At 27.9% G+C, this 21,408-nt stretch overlaps 1 protein-coding gene across 5 annotated transcripts in view; it reads left to right on the forward strand.

Annotated features, from left to right (window-relative positions):
- Positions 1 to 21,408, forward strand: part of Mmp1 (Matrix metalloproteinase 1) — a 158,575-nt gene that overhangs the window by 116,184 nt on the left and 20,983 nt on the right. For 3 of the 5 annotated variants that reach the window (XM_075379309.1, XM_075379312.1, XM_075379310.1), the window contains 4 exons: positions 2,449 to 2,585; positions 4,267 to 4,408; positions 6,281 to 6,462; positions 12,459 to 12,672. In XM_075379309.1, the coding sequence (XP_075235424.1) occupies positions 2,449 to 2,585; positions 4,267 to 4,408; positions 6,281 to 6,462; positions 12,459 to 12,672 (675 nt within the window). The remainder of the gene's footprint in view (positions 1 to 2,448; positions 2,586 to 4,266; positions 4,409 to 6,280; positions 6,463 to 12,458; positions 12,673 to 21,408) is intronic. The other 2 variants (XM_075379313.1, XM_075379314.1) reach the window with 1 other exon arrangement.

Here is a 21,408-nt window from a genome sequence, read left to right on the forward strand (position 1 = left end):
AGACGATTCCTATACTTAGTTTTTAGCGCAGTCATAAACGAAAAAATCCTTTTCATAGAGGTAAGACAAAAGGGATTTATATTTTCAATACTTCTATGACTAAATTTCCATATTCACGTTGATGAGCAAGCCAAAACATACCTAAATCTTCAGATGTGAATTGTGTCATAGTGTTTTATCTGCAGACATTTCGATGAGCTGGTCGTGAATCTCAACCAGTAAATTAGCAGTTGCAACAATGTTTTCACTAAATGGAGTCTGTTCCCACCTTTTCGAGAGATTATTTTTATTTTCCAGGTAATATTCTGCTGACTGAATTTTTAGCTCATGGAAATTCATCTTCATGTTATCCAAACTGTAGTGAATAATATTCATCCAAATATTTTTCCGTATAATTGGAAGCAAATGGAAACATATCAGAATTTTTGCTTTGAAGGCTAATAATCGAGATATCAAGATTCTTAATGAAAGCCTGAACTTTTTTTGTAACTAATAAACTGTTTCTATCACTTCCATTTAAGTAGTTTAAATGCGAAAATACATCAGCTAAGTAAGCCAACAGTAATGTATACTTATTATTTTATAATAACATTAAGAATGGCATTTGTTTATCCTGGAAAAATATTATTAATTCATTTCTCAATTCCAATAACCGTCTGACTTCTATATGAAAAAGAAGCATTTTTTCTCTTTTTGCCCATTTCATCGCATTGTTTAGCAAACAGACTATTCTGTAATGGTTGATTTTTAATAAAATTAACCATTTTTACAGCTTTACAAAGAATTTGTTTGAGATTTTGTGGCAAGAGCATGTGTGTAAAGAAGCAGTGCGTCCATTCCACCATTGATATAAGATGATTTTTTAATTTTTTTTCAGAAATCCACTATTCTTTTCTGTTATTGCCTTTATACACTACACACTACAAAACATTTTGACACCCTCACAACGAATATTAAGCAAGCAGACCAAATTAAAAAAAGCTTGTACACATCAAGTTGGGACCTGTAAATTGCTCTTGTTAGCATTTTCATACATGCATGTTCATAGTTATCGCTATAAAGAAGCTAAATAGTTTTATATAGATTTTATTGGTTTGTGGTTGGGGGTCGCAAAATATTAATTTAATATTTTTTTTTACTTTTTGGGGGGTTGTGAATCTATTTTATAGTTTTCAGTAGCTTCATAAAAAATGATCAAAAAGACATTGCTCTGTTGCATGACAAAGTATTGATTTGCAAATTAACATATTTTCTTTGATTGATCTATCCCTATTGCATTCATATCTCACAAAACATAAGAACTGAGAAATGTTTGCCACATCTGTTGATTCATCAAATTGAATACTAGAAAAATTCACTTGAACTCACTTGCTTTTTTACTTTTTGGAGGTTGTGGAGCTAAAAGGTTAAGTAATAATCAATGTCGTAGAGGTATATATAAATATAAAAAAAATAAAACATGCAAGTTAAAAATTGAGAACCCCTATTTTCTTTTTTAAATTGGTTGATTAACTGACAATATTTTATATAAATGTGTACAAAATTAGTCAAAAACAAGCATTTATCTTTGTCAGTGGTAATTGAAAAGATAGACCTTTTTAAAGTAATTCAGTAATTCTAGAAGAATAAATTTTACTATGGACAAATGGAAAATAATATGTTGAACATTTAAAATAAGTTATTATTTATATGCTTAGTATTATTACAATTAATTTGTGGCAGACATATAAGTTAAAAAGTTACTTAGTTAAATAGATGGATAATCTTAGTCCTGGGAAAGAGTAAAATTAGACATACACCTATCTCCAGAAGGACTCCTGATTCTCATTTCTACCCCTTTTGTTAACTTTAATCCATTCTTCTTTAAATAGGTTTCATAGGAATTAGGTCATTTCATTTAAAATGCATGGAAAACAGTGTTTGATAAAGCAGCTACTTTCTTTGGTAGAGCTGAATGGATAATAAATTTGCCTTTAGATTGCCTATGGATACAGTTTTCTACTTTTACTCGTAGATTTCACAAAGGGCCCGATTAATGGTAGTGTGCCATTGAGTATTATGTAAAATTAGATATTTTAAGTTTTCTTAAAATTCTAAATATTTTATTTAGTTAATTTTATAAATCAATATGATAAAGCATTATCACAATTATAAATGAAGTTTATTTTAAGTGAATTGATAATTTATTGACATTTAATTAATTTGATTTATTAATGACTCAGAATTTATAAAAAGTTATCCAATATGATTATCAAGAATTATTAATGCCTTATATTCAAATTGTTAATAATTGTTAACAGTTAATATCTTTCTAACTTTCAGCTATCTAGAATTTATTTAATGCATAACAATTATGAAGTCGTTAACATCTATTGAACTGCTACTGTATTTCCTTAATTTCTCAAATTAAATACATTTTTTTTTAATGAGCAATTATTAATTTTGCAGGAGAGCATTACTGGAAATTAACTGAAGACAGTATAGCTCCTGGTTATCCAAAACTTATATCGAAAAGTTGGCCTGGACTTCCTGGGAAATTAGATGCTGCTTTTACTTACAAAAATGGAAAAACATATTTTTTCAAGGTATGTATCGATAATAATAAAACAAAATAAATTTAGAATGATAAACATCTCAAAAGAAAGTTAGATTCAATGATTTATTCTATAATTGAGAACTTATTTGTAAAGTTCAAGCGACTGTACAAAATACCTATCAGGATATTTATTTCAATATCAAAAGACTCATTTGGGTTGTAAAAATCATGAAATATGCAATAGTTTAAAGATTTAATTTTAAACTACACAGTTTTTTTTAACATTTTATAAAAGATCCTGACAACACATTGGGTTTAAATGATGTATGCTTTGTGCACAATAAAGCAATCTGTTTAAAATTAAATTAAACACAATTGTTACATCAAAGTCCACATTATACTTTCCAAAAAAAGAGAATCCAAAGATATCCCTTGATTTAGATTGAACAAAAAATTTTAGGTTGGTTCTGAAGGATGCAGTGGAGATCTATGATTCTAGAGCAGAATGGAAATAAATAATACTCCCTGACAAATTTAGTACTTCCTCTCAAAAGTGTGGTAAATAGGAATTAAGTCGGCTGCTTTAGATAGTCCTAAGATCCTATCCAATGTGATTAGCTGATTTTTTCCACCTTGGAAAGGTGGAAAATAAATTGACTAATGACATACCACATTACCTTACCAATATGTGAGTTTATACCTATATGTAGCCATATACTAAGCTATATGTAGTTTATATATTGTTTAAATGAAGTTGTTTATACTGTGTCATTCTTTAAACCCCTACCTTTCAATAATTATTTTGTATCCTGTATAGAAATTATTACTTAACATTAATGTTAGTTCATGAAAAGCTTTTTTCATTATTAAAATAAAAAAATTTCTGATTTGTAAGATTATCTAATAATATAAATCCAGTTATTATCTATGTAAAATTTTGATGGCTTGGCATTGGCCTAGGTAAGGCCCAAACTTACTTTGTACTTTGTACATATTGTACACCAGTTTAATATTATCATTAATTAGTAAAGGACCATTATCATACTAAACATTAATTACTGCCGTAACCTCAACAGATATAAATTGTATTCTAATCGACAGTTTATTTGAAGATTTAAGAATCACAGTCAATCCTTCAAACAGCTAGATAGAGGTCTACTATCTCTAACCCATTAACATTTTTATTTATTGTATAATAAAAACTCTTTTTTTAATTATTTAAATTAGTTTGTTTGCTAAAAGCCACTCTTAATTTATTAAATATATCAACAATATCAAGCATAATTTCTTAGTACTCATATTTTGATTTGAAACCAGTACTAAGTACCATCGACAAATAAAAAAGATTTAAAAAAATACATGAAATTAAGAAATCATTTATAAAGACAAAGAAAAAAAGGCTCTAATGCTGATTTTAAGGAATCCATGTTATAGGTGTTTAGGAAACACATGGTATACTGCTAATTAGTGGAAATTTTTATTGTAGTCCTGTGAGACTTTATCAAATTTTCACTGCTCTATCAGCTCTTAGATTTTTTTATTGTTTTATGAGATATACTATCTTAATCCAGTTTTGGAATGTTCTACCATCAACTCTTTTCAATTACAGTTTTTCTCATTAATCTTTATTTATTTGCACCTAACCATTCGTTAGTTACTTTTTTTTTTTTGTTATAAGTTACAGGCATATTATTTCAAGTATTGTAGATGAATTGGATGAATTTTTTTAGGGTTCAAAATATTGGAGATATACTGGAAAGAAAGTGGATGGTGATTATCCTAAAGAAATATCTGAAGGATTTACTGGAATTCCAGATTCTATAGATGCAGCTATGGTTTGGAGTGGTAATGGAAAAATATATTTCTTTAAAGGTAATACATGTTTTATTATTATTTTTTTTTATCATCAGTCATTTGATTGATTTGGTGCATTTCTCCATTACTTTCTATTTTGTGCTAATTTTTAGTCGACATATATAGCTTGCATTTTATATCTTCTATTATCCATTTATTGTATTTTGTAGTTTGCCTTTCTGTATTGTTTTTGTCCTTTACAATTAATTTCTATAATCAAATTTATTAACCCTGATGCTTTAATATATGCTACATAAATATATTAAGACCCACCACCCTGTTCCTTAATTTTGCAAGATTCTGTCACAGCTTTACTCTTTTTCAATTTATCTTAGAACTTTTTTATTTTTTTACAATCAAAACATTTAATTTTCTGCATTATACTGCATCATCACATATCAAAAATCTCTATACTTAGTTTTTCTGTTTCTTATTGTCTATTCTTTTATTTCCATAAAGCAATGTAATCCATACAGATATTCTTTATCATTTTAAATGCTAATACAAGTTTGTTGTAAGTAGATTTCTTTTCACCGTACAAGCTCTTTGGGGTAGTACAATCCTGCTTTTGATATCTTATTTACTTTTTTTATTTTACATCCTTAATAAAAAAATTCAAGTTTTGTTCTTTTATGATTACTTGTGTTAATTTTAACATCTTATTAGCTTCCTTTCCGTCACATTTGATTACCTTTGCTTATGCTTGTAAACTGAATTTCTGCCCACCTTAGAAATCATATCATTCATTCCTCCTTCAAACTCATTTTTAATTTCAGCCAATTTAACAATATCTACAACATATCTTAACTTTTCTAATTTTTGTTCCTGACCTGTTATCCAGATACCAGTATTTTCTCGTAGTTCTTTTGTTGCTTAAGTAAACAGATTAAAATGATGGAATGACAGGCTGGCTACATCCTGGTCATGTTCATTTTTATGTTCTTCATTTTCTTTCCTTATAATCACTTAATTTTTGTACTGGTTATAATTAACTCTTCATTTTCTTTATTTCAGTCCTATCTTCTTAAAATCTTAAAAATTCTATTCCATCCTACATTATCAAATGCTTTTTTAGAATCTACAAACACTATGTATGTGGCTTTTTTTTCTTTAGGCTCTCTTCTAAATTATCTAAAGGCTAAAATTGTTTTTTTCTAATGCTTTTTCTGAAACTGAATTGCTCTTCATTTAACACAACTTTTCCCTCTTGTTTTATTTATTATTTTTTTTATTATTATTATAAAGTATTAATTAAACTAAATAAATAAAGTTTCAAAATGACAAACAATATATTTAAATTTATTAATAATTATTAACCTCTGATGATAAAAAAATTTTTACAATAAATTCAATAATAATAATAAAGAATTCAGAAGTTATTAGTGAAATAACGTTTTATGTACTTTTAGAAATGTGTATATGTAATTTAATAGTTGTACAAGGAAGTCATGTAGTGTCCACATTAGATTTTTTTCTTGTAAATGAAGTCTGCAGCCATTCTTTGAGTTTTATATATATTAATTATGGAATCTTCCTTGCACAATGTAACAATGTATATATAAACAAAAGAGTAATAAACTACCAGAGTGAGTAGTTTTAATCATTTGGGTATATTTGTTTTATTAACTTTACACAAATTTGTTTGTCTTATTAAGTTGGATATGAACAAAAAAAATATATAATAATGAATCAGTGACTGGTAATTATACCATGTACAAAAATGATTTTGTACGTAAATCATTTTGTACATGATGTATAAATCAAAACTGAGGATGAAATATGTCTTTCAGTAGATGCGTTCTCTTTTATCACTCTTGTTAGGTAATTTTATATGTAGTTTTTTTTATTTGAGTATATTTGTAAAATTTTTTATTTATTTTTAATTTTCAGGTAAAAAATTCTGGAGGTTTGATCCAACACAGAAACCACCTGTAAAGAACACATATCCTAAACCAATAGCAAACTGGGAAGGCATTCCAGATAACTTGGACGCAGCATTACACTATACTAATGGTTATACATATTTCTTCAAGGGCGGCAGTTATTACAGATTTAACGATAGGAATTTTGCTGTATGTATCTTTATTCTAATTTTAACATTATGTCAATATTTATGTGCTATATCTACTATTATGTGTTTTATTGTTATGAACTTAAATTTTACAAGGACTATTTTAAAATTAAGAATAAACATTGGCTGGTAGAAAAAATAAAAATAAAGTAAAAAATTTCTGTTATACATAAACAAGTTTAATACATTACTTCTACACAAGTTCTTACCCAAAGCAGGATACCAAATTTCATTAACCTATGTTAAAGAACTCCGTCATCAAGTTAGCCAACCTGATATTAATTCTCACCGGTTTCTAAATCCTAAATAGCCAGCTAGATGTTAATGTTGGTGAAGAAATAATTGTCATTTAATGCCAAATCTGATGTATGTGGATACAGGTGATAGTTAAAAATTTTTCATTTTATCTGCTTTGTACAATCTGTAAGGTGGCTGTCCATTGCCATGGAGAAGAACAATCATATCCTTCATCGGCATTCATGCTGTTTGTGTTGGTTTGAACTTCTGAAGATTCTTAAGCAAGCCACAATAAACTTTTGATATTAATTGTGATTTCTGGTTCCATGAATTCTGTTACAAAACTCCATTGTAGCCCCAAAATACTACAGCCATCATTTTGCTGATTCAGTAGTGCCTGCTTGAACATTTTTCATTTTTCAGTTTAATGACTGTGTACCATTAGACTGTTTTCTAATCCCCAAATTCAAAAATTTCATTCAGACTTAATTCTGTCACAAATTTAAAAAAACACATCAGTATTTTGAATCATTTATTTGTTTTTTGTTTTTTTTTATAATAGTCTGATTTTACAGTTATAGATACCTTAGATTTCCTTCAGAAAATGCTGAAATGATTATCATTCTCTTCTACAACACACTATCCAAATGATAAACAATTCACCAGAATATTTTTTTTATGCCATGTCATCATAATTGATTTTATTGAAACAGTAATATTTTTGTTTATTAAGGTATATGAATTGTTCTGGTAAACCTTTGCCTCCAGAAAACTGTAGAGAAAGCCTAATTATAATTAATTAAATAAACTTTTCTGTATACTCATTTAATTTGTGATTAAATACATACTCAATTTTTTTACTTTTAATGTTTTCAAAATTGTTATTTTATTCTGCATTGATTTTATTTATTATCATTACACCAATGTATCATGATTATTTTGAATAATTGTAATTTTATTAATATAGGCTATTACTTTTTCTGTTTTTTATTCATTAATTTTGTATTTGTAATTGTTCTTTAATCAAAGTTTTTCTGTGGTTTTTCTTGATTCTTCTACAGCTCTTTTTCATTATCCATGGATTAACACATTCCATTATTACGAGATCTTATAATATATAATTATGTTATTACCTAACATCTAAGCATTATATTATGATTTATACATTTACTCAGCTGCTTAATGAGATTACTTGATTTACATTTTTTATTTTGACAAGTTCATAAAGAAAAGTGATTTAGATGAGGTGATAGTTGTTTTGACATAGCTTTGATGACTCAGTTGTATTTAAATAGGAAATTTCATTAAATATCTTCCTTCTACAATAAGTAGATCTTTAGAGCAACATTAATCTTTTAATACCTGTTCCATTGATGTATTCCTTTTCATAGCTTTTTTTTACAGGTTTCATGTAAGTAAAAAGTTACATAAGACTTCACTATTCGATTTCATTACCAGTGATGTTAGGATGGTTCTGTAGGATCAAAAATGTGATCTTTATAAAAATATAAGTAAGGTTAGAAACTCTGGAGGCTCAGCTTTATCCAATGGACACCTTACCCGTTAGTTTGTTTTTTTTGTTATTCTTGAGTAGGAAACAAAGTTTCAGAAAATCTCACAGTTAAGATTTGCCCTTCTATATGGTAATTCTTTGCAAGATACCATATAACAGCTGAGTGAGTATTTAGTCACTTTGTAATTTGCCTCAATTTGTATTTTACCTTTGTAATTTGGTAGTTGGATTAAATTAATTGCACAATTTAACAAAAATAAATTTCTATAAGACTATAAGTTGCTGGAGAAGATGGCAGGATATAGGGATGTGTGGGATACCTATAATTAAATTTTTAAAAAACTATTATTATTATTCTGTTGTGATGTGTTCATGTTGCTCCAGAGTTTTGCTTTTTTTTCTTAGTGCTATTTTTATGTTTAGTGTATGTTACAGGGTTTAAAATTTTGCTTTGTAAAAAATGATTTTTTATATATACTTATCTGTTTTTAATATTTTGCATAACCTAAGTATCAGTTGATGTTTTGTTTATATTAAACAGCTGATTCAACAAACTGATTACTTATATATATATATATATATATATATATTTATTTAAAAATAGTATTTTTAATATTTTTTATTTTTTTAAATATTCTAGTATATTTTTTCCCCACCTCTCTGAACAATCAATAAACTCACTAAGGTGACCACAATGCCAGGGAGTTCTAACAGTTTTTCCAGATGTAAAAAAATATTTTTCAGAAAGCAAAAGCATCTTTGCTGTAAATCATACAACATGAGGTTACATGTGGCTTGCCTTAATCAGAGATCAGCTTAAAGATAAGTGATCTTTAACAAAAATGGATATAAGCATGTTGAGAAAGCATAGAATGGTGGGAATATTAAAGTTAAGACATCTAAATCTTGTTCTCTTGTTTCATACATGTGTGGTGCTTCTGAAGACATACTGTCGGCAGCTAAAAGTAATGTTTTCAGCAAAAAATTCCCCATTGAATCTGGTGCCAAAAACAATTATTGTAAGTGGTTTTCACGATGTGCTTTCCACTTTTTGAAATAAGTTGTCTTCAGTAAGACAGGAAATCTATGTCCTGAGTGAGTAAAATATACTCCTCAAGCAGACCATATTTGAACTTGAGCTTGTATTAAAACCTCAAGTATGACACTTAACTATTCACAGATTGAGTAGAAGCAACTGAATAGTTAGTTGCTTCTCCACAATCTAAGCAACTACCCGGGCTCTAATTTGAGCCCAAATGCCAGTGTTTTTGTTGGTTTTACTAGTAAGTTAGACAAAAATATCATTGACGATGAAGCAAATATTGTTGCTCCAAAAATAGATAAAAATGTAAATTCGTACAATGATTCACCCTTGATAGATGATGACTTGGGACCACCCAAGAGTAGAATGGGTAGCTAGACTGATATAGTTATAAGAAAGAAAAAAATCTAAACCTATTTATAATGAAGTTTGTAATGAATGTAACTCCTGTCAACCGAGGAAGTCAATGACAAAATCAGTTAAGTTGGGTTGAATGTTTTCATTGATCTTTCTTGCTTGAGGAAGGCGACTTTGTTTTTGTCAACATTTGATCTTTCATTCTCTGTTGTTATGATATATAATTTGTTGAAACCCTTGAAACTAGCTTATTCTAAATGAATTCGATTAAAAACAAAATTTGGCTCCTATAACTCTTTTCGAGTGGATGTTTACGAGTCCGACTTTGACAAGATTAATGATCCTGCTATTTTTTCTCATGGTATTTTATTAGCTGTTCTATGGGAAACTTAAAGAGAACTCCATATATCAAGAAAATGGTTTCAGTATGACTTTGGAGGAAGGCCAATCCCAGATTACACAGTGGGGGATTTCTATCAACTATCAGAATGTTAGAGGGATTCGCACTAAGAGCAGAGAAGTTTTCTCCTCTATAGTTGGCTTCAGTCAGAGTATTATCGCTCTATCAGAGACTTGGTTAGGTAAACAGCACACAAATTATGACTTCTTTCCTGAATCTTTACTGTTTTTAGAGCTGATAGAAATTATAGTGGAGTCACCTGTTGAGGTGGTGTGTACTGGCTATAGATAGAATTATTAAATGTTTTACAGCAAACAGATCTCAAGTTGGTGGATGAGGCAGTATAGATGAAAGTTCACTGTCTGGGCAGAAAAAGCCTTTTAATTTCTAACAACTATTTTTCTCTGTTTTTATCTTCTGTAGTTTTGGAAAATTATTTTAAATCTCTTTTGGATGTACTCGATTTTGTGTGTTGATGTAATTGTTTTGGGTGATTTCAACTCTCCTAGAATTTCATGGAAATCGTCGTAATGTTAATTAAATATTCTAAATGCAGAGCAAGATCCATTTTCAAATTTGGTGATCCATTTTCTCGAAAATGAAAATTTTATTATGAATCAATCTGTTCTTGAGCCAGCTCTATCCAATGGTGCTATTACTTTAAATTTTAATCCTCTAGTTAAAACAGATTGCCTTCATCTGCCGTTTACAACCTCGATCAAGGAATTTGAGTACATCAATTTAGATGTATCCAGAGCAATAAGGAATTACAATCAGAATGATTGACCTGAGTTTCTATGCTGAAATTTCTCAAACAGCCTGGAATAATGTTGCTTAATATCGATGTAAACACAGTAGTAGTCAAGTTGCAAGATATAATTGTTAAATCCATTTACAATAATGTTCCTCTTGTTGAACTCTGAACCAGCAATTTTCCAATTTGGTTCTCTAAAAATCTTAACCCGCTTAAAAAGAAGAAAAGTGTACTCTCACTTCAAACGTTCTGGCTTTACTGCTCATTATGATCAATTTTCGCTTTTGAGGAGATTAGTCAAGCATACCATCCGGCGGGATAAATTGATTTACGTTCAACAATCTGAGAGTGGAACTTCACAGCGAGCCTTCTAATTTTTGGAAGTTTATCGTGAAAAATAAGGCTGATACCAACCATGCTGTTGCCCCAATTGCTGAAGGTGAAATCTTGACGGATTCTCAGGCAGCATACGAGTCATTTGGAGATTACTTCGTGTTTCTCTATCAGAAGTATTACCTTGTTGATGAAGAACCTTTGTTGGCATTTTCAGTTTTAAATGTAGCAGAACTTACGTTCCCTTCTATTTTGGCTCATGACGTGATAACTGCAATAAAAGACAGCAATGGAAAGTCTGCTACCAGTATTGATGGGATACCGACAATCATAATTAAGAGCATTGGTTATCTCATTTTTGAGGGGTGGAAGAATCCATTTATAGATGCCGAGGGGGTGTTGGGATCGCTAACAGGTTCCGCAAGGTGTTATTAGGTGCGTGTGTATATGTGCTCACTACCAATGACCTGGTTGCCTACCCTTCTTAGAACAGCTAGTGTTGCATTTCATCAGGAAGGGAAAAGTTGTCCACACACACAGTCGAGCATCATATTCATACTACAATAATGTTCACATTACATATACAATAAAACAGCAAATACAATATACAATATAAGGCACATTAGGAATTAATACACAATCATACTGATAACTCAAAAGACAAATACTTCCTCAATATGGATATTACAATTAATAGATCATATTACAATACATAGTAATAGTGATATATTATAAATAGTGCATAATGTAAAAATACAAATACAGCTAGTACAAAATACAATATTAAGCACGTTAATAATTAATATTACACAGTCATATTAGTAAAACAAAAACAATTACTTCTTCAATAAGGATGCAGCAATTAATACATCGGTATAAAATAAATCAAAATACATAGTAGTAGTGACACATAATATACAATGCACAATCTTTGCTCTATTAACCTACCCACTAGACCTAAAGTCTGGGAAAGAATTGTCTTTGCAAACATCTATTCTCCCGTCCAACACATTCTTTCGCCGATGCAGCACAGTTTCAGAAAGGACCGATCAGTATCATCCAATTTGGCAGCATTCTTGGCAGCAACAGGTCCTACAGTTTAACAGAAAAAAGCAGATGTAGTATACTTTGATTTACAAGCCTTTGACACAGTGCTCCATCATTTGCTGCTTCAAAAGTTGCCCGACTTTTGATTTAATATGAAGATTTATTATTATTATTATTATTATTATTATTATTATTATTATTATTATTATTATTATTGCAATGTATTTTTTTTAATTTTGTATGCCATTCATTTCTAGGGGGAATATAAAATGAAAGTAATGACAAATAAATTTTTTTTTTATAATTGTTAATAGGTTGATAGTGCAGATCCTCCATTCCCTAGAAATGCTGGATATTGGTGGTTTGGATGTCGATCGGCTACAAAAGGTGCCATTTCGTCTAATAATAATGACAACTTATCTCATGGTTCAAGTTCCGTCAACTCCCATTCACTAGCTGATAGTCAACTGCATAGTGAGCAACATAAAACTGGACATGATTATGTTAATGATATGATACAAGATGCAGGTGAGCTTAATTGCAGCCACCTTTTGCTAACTTTACCTTTTATTATTTTTTATAACCTTTTTCTGGTGCATGCTGATCTAATAAATAAATAAATATTTTTATAAGTTTGCTCTGATTTAGCCATATTTTTATTTTAAAACTTATTTCTGACCTTTTTTTAACACTTCAGATTGTTAACTTCTTCGTACATCGCTTCCTTTTACTACAATTTAGTTGATTAAATTTTCTTATATAATTTAAAAGAATTTTTTGATAGGTAATACAGATAATACAAGTATAATTTTTATTAAATATAATTATTATATTAATTTTTTCCAGTAGTCATTATACATTTAGTTGCATAAGTATAAAACCATTATATTAAAATTCTATTAATTTTTTTCAACACTTCCTTGTAAATCATACCAAATATTTTGTAATTAAAAAATTTTCATTCCTTTTTAAATTGCTACAAAATGTCCCTATAGTTTTGTTAGTTAAATTTATTTTTTTTTTTCTGTCGTACAAAATTGTTTTTTTAATATAGTAGAGAGTCTCTTAACCAAACTACTCAATGAGGAGGGGTAGTAGTCAGCTCATGCAAAAAATCCATGGGTAATATAGCCATGTTATCTTGCATAACAATCAAATTTTATAAAACATTCAAATTTATTGAATCGAATATAACAGCAAGCTAATTTTTTTTTACCATCATTGATGTCACAATCACCATTGCTTTTTACTTGTTAAGCTACCCCCAAAATAACACAGTTATAAATGATAAATTAAGCTATATTGTACAACATAAATACTGTAGGGTTTAAAAAGTAAAAAGTAACTTCAGTTCCAGTAACTGATGAACTAGAGTCAATCAGAGTATAATTTTGTCAAACATGAGCTACATAACTAAATTTTATAATAAATAAATTTTTCTTTTATTTACAGTATTATGAAATATATTCAAATTAGACTTCCATATGTACACAAAAAGTAAATTATATGTAATAAAGTATTTCCTTTTCTTATAAAGTTAACTTTTTTTAAGTTTGTAACCTTTTTTTGACTTAATTTTGAATGACATTCAAATATGTATAGCAAGATCATATTGGTTGCATACATTTACCTAATTCAGTAAAAGGAAAATTATGTTTTTGTTCCATTTGGTTGAATGATTTAATAAGTTTTAATACAATTTTTGTTTGGCTTATTGAATGTACATCATCAACCTTTTCTTGTTTTTGTTATTCTCCTCTTCATTTTAATGCAATCTGTTATTCATTAGTATTTATACTAATGAGCAATTATAAGCAATATAGCAATTATAATCAGGCAGTTACCTTTTATGCTAAAAAGAAATAAATAAATTACATTCAACAATTTCATCACTGCTGACTATACGGAAGGTTTAATTTATTTCTATGTTAATTCACTCTTCAGTGTAATTTTTATTTCAACAAAATTTATTTTTTTTAATTTAATAAAATTTATTTCATAATTATTATATTACATAAAAATTTTAACATGATCTTGATGTCATGCTCTTGACTAAATAACTTCTTATTTTGACTTAATCCTAGTTGCCCACTACCAGCTGCAAGTTTTGAATGTTCTAGGAGAAGATGGTTGATAGTCAAAGGCATATTACATATCTGGCAGTATGTTCAAGGAGACCCAAGTAGATTGGCAAGGATGATTCTAGTGTGCCCAATCCTTAGTCGTGTTAGAATGATTTGACTTCATCAATCATAAGGAACAAATAGTTTTTCAAATACATTTTCCCTCGTTTCATGAAGACCCATGGGTGGATTCAACAACTAAAATTTGTTCTACTGGATTTTCAATTTATTGCAAGCATCTCTTACGAAACCATTTTTACTTAACAAATTCAATTGATGTCCATTTAACAAGGATCTCTTAGCTGCTTCATCAGCCTGTTTATTATCATGAATGCCTAAATGATTAGGAACCCAAACAAATACCAATTTTTATTTATGTTTGAAAGAATGTTACAAATTTTCTGTATGGTTGGTTCCAAGTTACTGCAGTTTAAGCTTTGGAAGCCACTTTTTGTGTCTGTTATAATTAGAGATTTTTCTTTACTACAAGTGTAAATAGTTTTTAATGTAGAATATGTAGTGTAAGCCTACAGATATATATAAAGGAGTAGGCACTGAATTTATAAAACAACTTGTTATCAGGAAATACAATAGAACAGCTACATCCTTCAGATGAGACGGAACTGTCTTTGTAGACATGTATATGATCTTTTTAGTTCTGAGTTTTCTCAAAAAATGGGCTCCTGACTGTATCTGTATTTCAATTTTGTTTATTGTCAATGGCTAAAGAATATTTGATTTTTGGAAAAGTGCCCCCTTTTGTAATTATTTAACAAATTTTATATCTTAATAAAGTTAAATTTTATATTTTTAATTTAATAAATTCTAATATCCTAATAAATTTTATTTACCATATTTAACAACTAATAAAGAAAAAATCCTATTTTAATTAAAATAATAATGATCACATTCATGAAACAGCATAGCATAAAATAATAAAATAAAATTTTATTAATGAATTTAATGTACTTGCATTAACATTACAGAATGTGTTATATGTGGTTTCCTCCAACAGTGATGTATAATTCTGTATGTCACATTTGTATGTTAATTCCTGATTGTTAAGAAACACCTTCCTGAGTTCTTTATATGAGATGTTGGCAAACGTATGTCAAATAGCATTCTTTAACTTCCAAGATTACATGCCATAGTTTTGTGGACTTTTCCTTTTAGAGAACAACAAAGACAAAAACAACTATGTAATAAATCTGGGCAATTTCAGCCATAAATTTCACCAATGCAATAGAATAATAACACCAATAAAATTTTATATACACTGTAACAATCTATACCAAAAATATGTATTTAATCAAATACAGTAAGCCAAATAAAGTAGCTGCTAAACTGAGAACTTTTTTGGGCCAGTTTTAAACGAGCCAGTCTGAGTGTTCATACAAATGTATGTACGCATATATAACTACATATATCTTACTTTTATTGTTAAGCATGTCATTTACAGTATTTTAGTGACACTGTCACACATGTCTATTTGTGCTGACTCACCATATAGTTCTTTTAATCATACATGTATCAGCAATTTGGTTAATGATTTTTTTTTTGTTAGGTTTTATACGTAATTCTACTCTAAGTGCCCAATGCAGGTAGGAACTGAAAATTTGGTTAAGAGAGTCCCTACTGTTTACTTTTTTCCATAGATTAGAATGATTATTTTGCTTTAACTACAGAACTAAAAAAAAATGTAAATGCTTAGTTTTTCTTTCAAATTCTTTAATTATAGTAAATATACCTATTATATTTATGGCTTTTTCCATGTTTTATTACATTCAAATTGATTTATTAGTCATTTTCCTTTATTACACCTTTGTTGGCAGTGTATTTTTTATTTATTATATTTAATAAACTTTATAGCATGAATATTATTGACAAACAATATTAGTGTAATTGGTCATTTTTTAAAAATTCTAATTTAAATCTTTGTATTAAAAGTAAAATTTTAATTAATTTTGCATGGAGTTGACGGAATTTACATTTAGTTGTAAGATATTTTAATATTATTATTACATTATCGCATGATTATATATTTCTGCATGTTCTCGTACACATTATTGCTTAGGCCTAAATTTTATTTTATTTATGCTTTTACATTGTATCATAAATAATTCAACGGTATAGTATTAATTTAACTGATGTTACTGGCAGTAAAAATTGTAAAAAATTAGAAAATGAAAATTAATAATAATCCAAATAATAATAGTAATCCAAATTTTAAAATATGTTTTATGTTTCGTAATTTTTTCTATAGATGACTTGAGTAAATAACAGTTTATTAAGAAAGTGGATGGATGTGTTTTGTCAGCTATGGGAATAGTAATAAAATTGTGACTTGATAGTAGGTGTTCATCTTGTGGTGGATGGGGGCAAATTATTTGCCATTACAGACACTGCTGTTACTTTTTCATTAACCAGTAATTACAGTTAGATCACTGTATCAAACTGCAATAAAAGTACCTCACATTTCTTTATGTTTTATTTTTAAATCTCCAGTAATGTCAGGAACCAACTGTGCCGCTGAATTTACTCAATACTTTTTATTTGAATTAATGATTTATGAATTTATGTTGTACCTTTTTTGGACTTTACAGATTATTTTTTTATATTTGATTCTTTTTGAGCTGATATGTGAAGTGTAGTTAAAAATTGCAGAGCTCTAAATTAGATAGCTACATGTATAATATGTGCATGCTTTTTTATCACTTAATATTATGTAATGCATCGATCTATTTATTCACACGCTAATAATTGTTTTTAATCATGTACTTCTGGATATTGAGTAGTACCTTATGGGAATTTATTTCTACCTTTAGTTTTATTTCTAATTCTGTTATTTTTTTCTTATTTCTTTATTACCTATACTTTTATACTTTTAAACCTATATTTAATAAACCTATACTTTTAAACCAAAAATTACTAAAAACAAGATTGTATATTTGACAACATTTACTTACAAGTATCACCCAGAAAGTAAAGAATATTTGGTTGTAATAATTTATTAATTTTAAAACAATAATTAAAAAATGCTTATTAGTTATTATTTCAATCATTATAGAATTGTGTTCTAATTTTGTTAACCACTTGATGTCAAGAAGCAAATGATGTCATAAAGCTGTTTTAACTTCATCAGTACTTCTAAAATGAATCCTCCTTAAAACTTTTCAGTTTAGAAAAAAGTAAAATTAAACCAACTAAAAAAAAAAGCACTGTAAACAAAAATAATACACTTTTAATTCTTTAAATTTTGACTTTGTCAGCACTAAATTAATAGGAAACTACTACTCTTAATCTGGTGCTACCTTCAACATTTAAAGGATTCAAGAATTGCTAGTTTTGTTTTTTTATAAAGTTCACTTTATTTTACATTATTTAAATTTTATTTACTATTTGGAGAGTCCTACAAAAAATACAGTCTCATAAAAAAATCATCTCACAAGAAACACAAAACCAAAATGCTGTGTCGTAATAAAAATTAGAAAAGAAATGTAAAGAAACTATCTTGATACCAAACATGGAAATAAGGCTTCTGGAATGTAAGAATATATCTTTATTTATTTTTATTTTTTTTTTTGAGATAAAACTAACAAAAAATAATAAAGAGAAATGATGTAAATAACCTGTTCTGAGCTTGACTTAAGGTTGTCCAGGATGCAGGACTATTTGTATTATTTTTTATCCAAGTTTTTCAACTATTTTTTTAATATAACAATACTTTGAATATTAGAGTGATATCAGGCATTCAATTACATAATTATTCAGTAGTAAAGAATAATGACAGAAGATGAAAATTATCTTCAAAACTTTTGTGTCATAATGTAATTTTTAATCGAAATATTAACTATCAGCAAAACTTCCTCTATGGAATAAAAAAAAAATAGAATCATTGAAATTGAAATCAGTCAATTTAGATTTATTTAATGTAAATTACATTAAAAAAATTACATACAATGTAATGGTCTAATTGAAAATTTCCAAAAACAAAAGTTGTTAAAGTCAGTTAAAATTGAATCATTATAAAGTATGTGACGGCTTCTTGAATATTTCCCACCCAAATTTTTAGAAGTAACTGTCAAATTGTTGTAGAGTGCAGATAAACAGTTTTGTAAACAAACAATACCATTTGACTAGACAACATCCAATTTGTTTTGTATTGTAAGATGAAACCATAAATTATAATTTATTCTTGTTCTATTGTAGATGAAATTACCATGGAAGAGGCTTTTCTTATCCCAAAAATCACTTGTGCTCAATTTCAATTCGCTCATAACTTATTTGAATCTTCATTTCTGAAAAATTTTATGAATGATACTGCTCCACTATTCGGTATTTAATATTATGAATGAACTGTGTTTTATCACCAGAAATAATAGGATTAGGTCTTCATGACCCTCAGGTGTAAAGCGATTGAAAAATGTCAAACCCATTTCAATTCCCATTTTCTTTGCTCTCTTCAGACAATAGTTTAGGAACCCATTTGACAAAAGGTTTTTATACCCAAGATGTTTTCCTATAATTTTATATAGTAAAGACTGCGATCTGAGGAAATAATTTTTTAAATTCATCAATTGTATGTTCTATAAACTTCATTGACAGTTTTTACATTAGTCATCACAACAGACAGTAAAACTAAAAATTCTTATGTCTTAATTATTATCTTGCTTCATGAATCTTGATGCACAATTTTTGCATTCATAAGTTTGTCTGTTAGTTCTAGAGCACAAACTTTTTTTGAATTTAAAGATTAGATAACCCTATATAATTTATATTTGGTGCTATTTTCCATTTTTTAAAACATTTTAAATGCTCAGAAAAACAGTATAATGTAAAAATTTAGGTTAGACTGAAGTAATATAATAAGGAACTAAATGGATAGAAGTTATATTCAGATATTATTTACTTTCTGAATGGCCCCTGTATATTCTTCTCTCAAGGTCGCATTGTGACATGTAAATTTTGAGTTATAAAAGAATAAACTTTTTTAACTTTTTCATATAACTGTATATTTCACATACGTTTATTTTGAACATGCCCAAACAAACAGAAAGCTTATATCTCACTTTATATGTTATCTATAAATATAAACCCAGGAGATGATTTTCAAAACAATCTGTATTAAAATGAAGATCATATATTGGTTTGAATGTTATGTAGAGATTTTACATAAGTTCAAGGTATAGTATGAGTTAATCATCTTTAAATTACACCTTTTAATCAATAAGTAACAATAATACATCAAATTATTTTTTGTACCTCATCTTTGTGCTTTGCTCACTATATTTTTTTTATATAGCAGAAGTTACTTTATAGAGTTTAGTATACAAATTGTGTATTGCTTTTTTAGCAGTTGGTATTGTAAAGCGTAATTCTCTTGAATTCTGTAAATTTTGTTTTAATTATCCATTTTTTTGCGGAATTTAATAATTTGTATTTATGATTTAACTTTAAATTATTTATTGGTTTGGTGATTATTCTTATTTTTTTTTTAAGTTATATTTTTTGTTTGTAGTTGTTTGATTTATGTAAGTAGAAAATCAGCATGTGAACAATCTTTTAGCACATAAGCACCAATTGCACTAGTTAATTTGTTTTAAATTATCATCATTTATTTCCTTTTTGTTGAATCACTTCATCACAGATTTCAGTCATCTTTTTTTTAATTTTTATTTATTAATTTATAAATTATATTTTTGTCAACATAATAATTAATAAGAACTATATTTTGTAAAATAATGTAATTTGAATTTTGGTGTAAATTATGAAACGTGACTAAAAGTACATAACAGAGTTTAAATCAACTACAAAACATTTAAGGTGAAAATTATGAAATTTACCTTAGACTAAGCAAGCTTTTGCTCTAAATCAAGCTTCTTTAGAAACTGCCACAGGAAATACTGAATGTTACTGGTGCTTTAAATAGCATTTATTCTGTTGTTTACGTGGCACTGGTGTTCGGATTAGGTCTTGGTGATGTTTTTGAAGAGTGTGCACGATTTTAATTATATTTCAAATGTTGTTTTTATTCTGTACGTTTTAAGTTTCTCAAGTATGCATAATTTCTATCATTGATGTTTGAATGTAAGATTTTCATGTTACTGTTATTGATGTTTGTATATGTGTAACTTGTTTTAATGAGTCAGTTTGCAAGAGTGGATTCAGTGATATGTAAATTGCTTATGTGTTCTTTGTATTATGAATACTGCATCCTATTTGCCCTATGTAATACAGTTAAAGCAGTTGAGTTTATAGACTTGATCGTACAAATCAAAAATGCACTTGACTTAGCAGTAACATGAAAATCTTATATGTGAACATTAAAGGACAAAACTAGGTATACTTGAACAAGTCAGAATATACAATTACAAATAAAAACAAATATTCTAAATGAACGTGATTTAAAAAGTGTATATTTTTAAATCTTCACAACTGAAGTTTAGGATAAGAGGAAGTTAAAGAGAAGTGCTTCTAAAGTGGATCACCAGTTGTAAAGGTATTTCAAAAGATGATCCAAACACCAAGGTTACAAAAACATGGCAAATAAATAAATGGCACAATTATCCAATGTTCCCAATGAAAGTCTCTGAAGAAGCTCAATCTACTGTAAGTTCTAGCTTAAACATAGATTTATTTTATGCTTTCACCTTAAATTAAATTGTAATGTAATCATTTAAAAACTGTTTTACATTATTTAACATGGTTTTATCAGCTTTTTTTGTGATAAAATAAAATAATTTATATTGTAGTTGATATACCAACTTAAAGTATTTACTAGAGAAATATATTTAAAAATTATCTCAGTTATGAAAATCAGTAATAAAATATAAATTAATGACATGTCCCACCAGAAGAACCAAATATCTTTCAATTGTACCTTAAGTATATGGAAAAATAAATTTAGAAGTAGAACATAAACTGTGGTAAGGAAGAGTTTTAAAAGTTTATTGTACCTTTCAGAACCTTTTCATTATAAGAGGATTAGGTTTTAATTTCTATTTATTTATGGATTATGAAAGCCTATAAATATTCATTTAATTCGTGATTTTTTTTCAAGAAATATTTATATGATAATTTTCATTTTTTAATGAATTATTAAAGCCTGGAAAAAGGCGTCAGTTCTTTAATCATTTGAGGA

Source organism: Lycorma delicatula, chromosome 12 (assembly GCF_047948215.1).
Source record: "Lycorma delicatula isolate Av1 chromosome 12, ASM4794821v1, whole genome shotgun sequence".
In the NCBI taxonomy this organism is placed as follows: domain Eukaryota; kingdom Metazoa; phylum Arthropoda; class Insecta; order Hemiptera; family Fulgoridae; genus Lycorma; species Lycorma delicatula.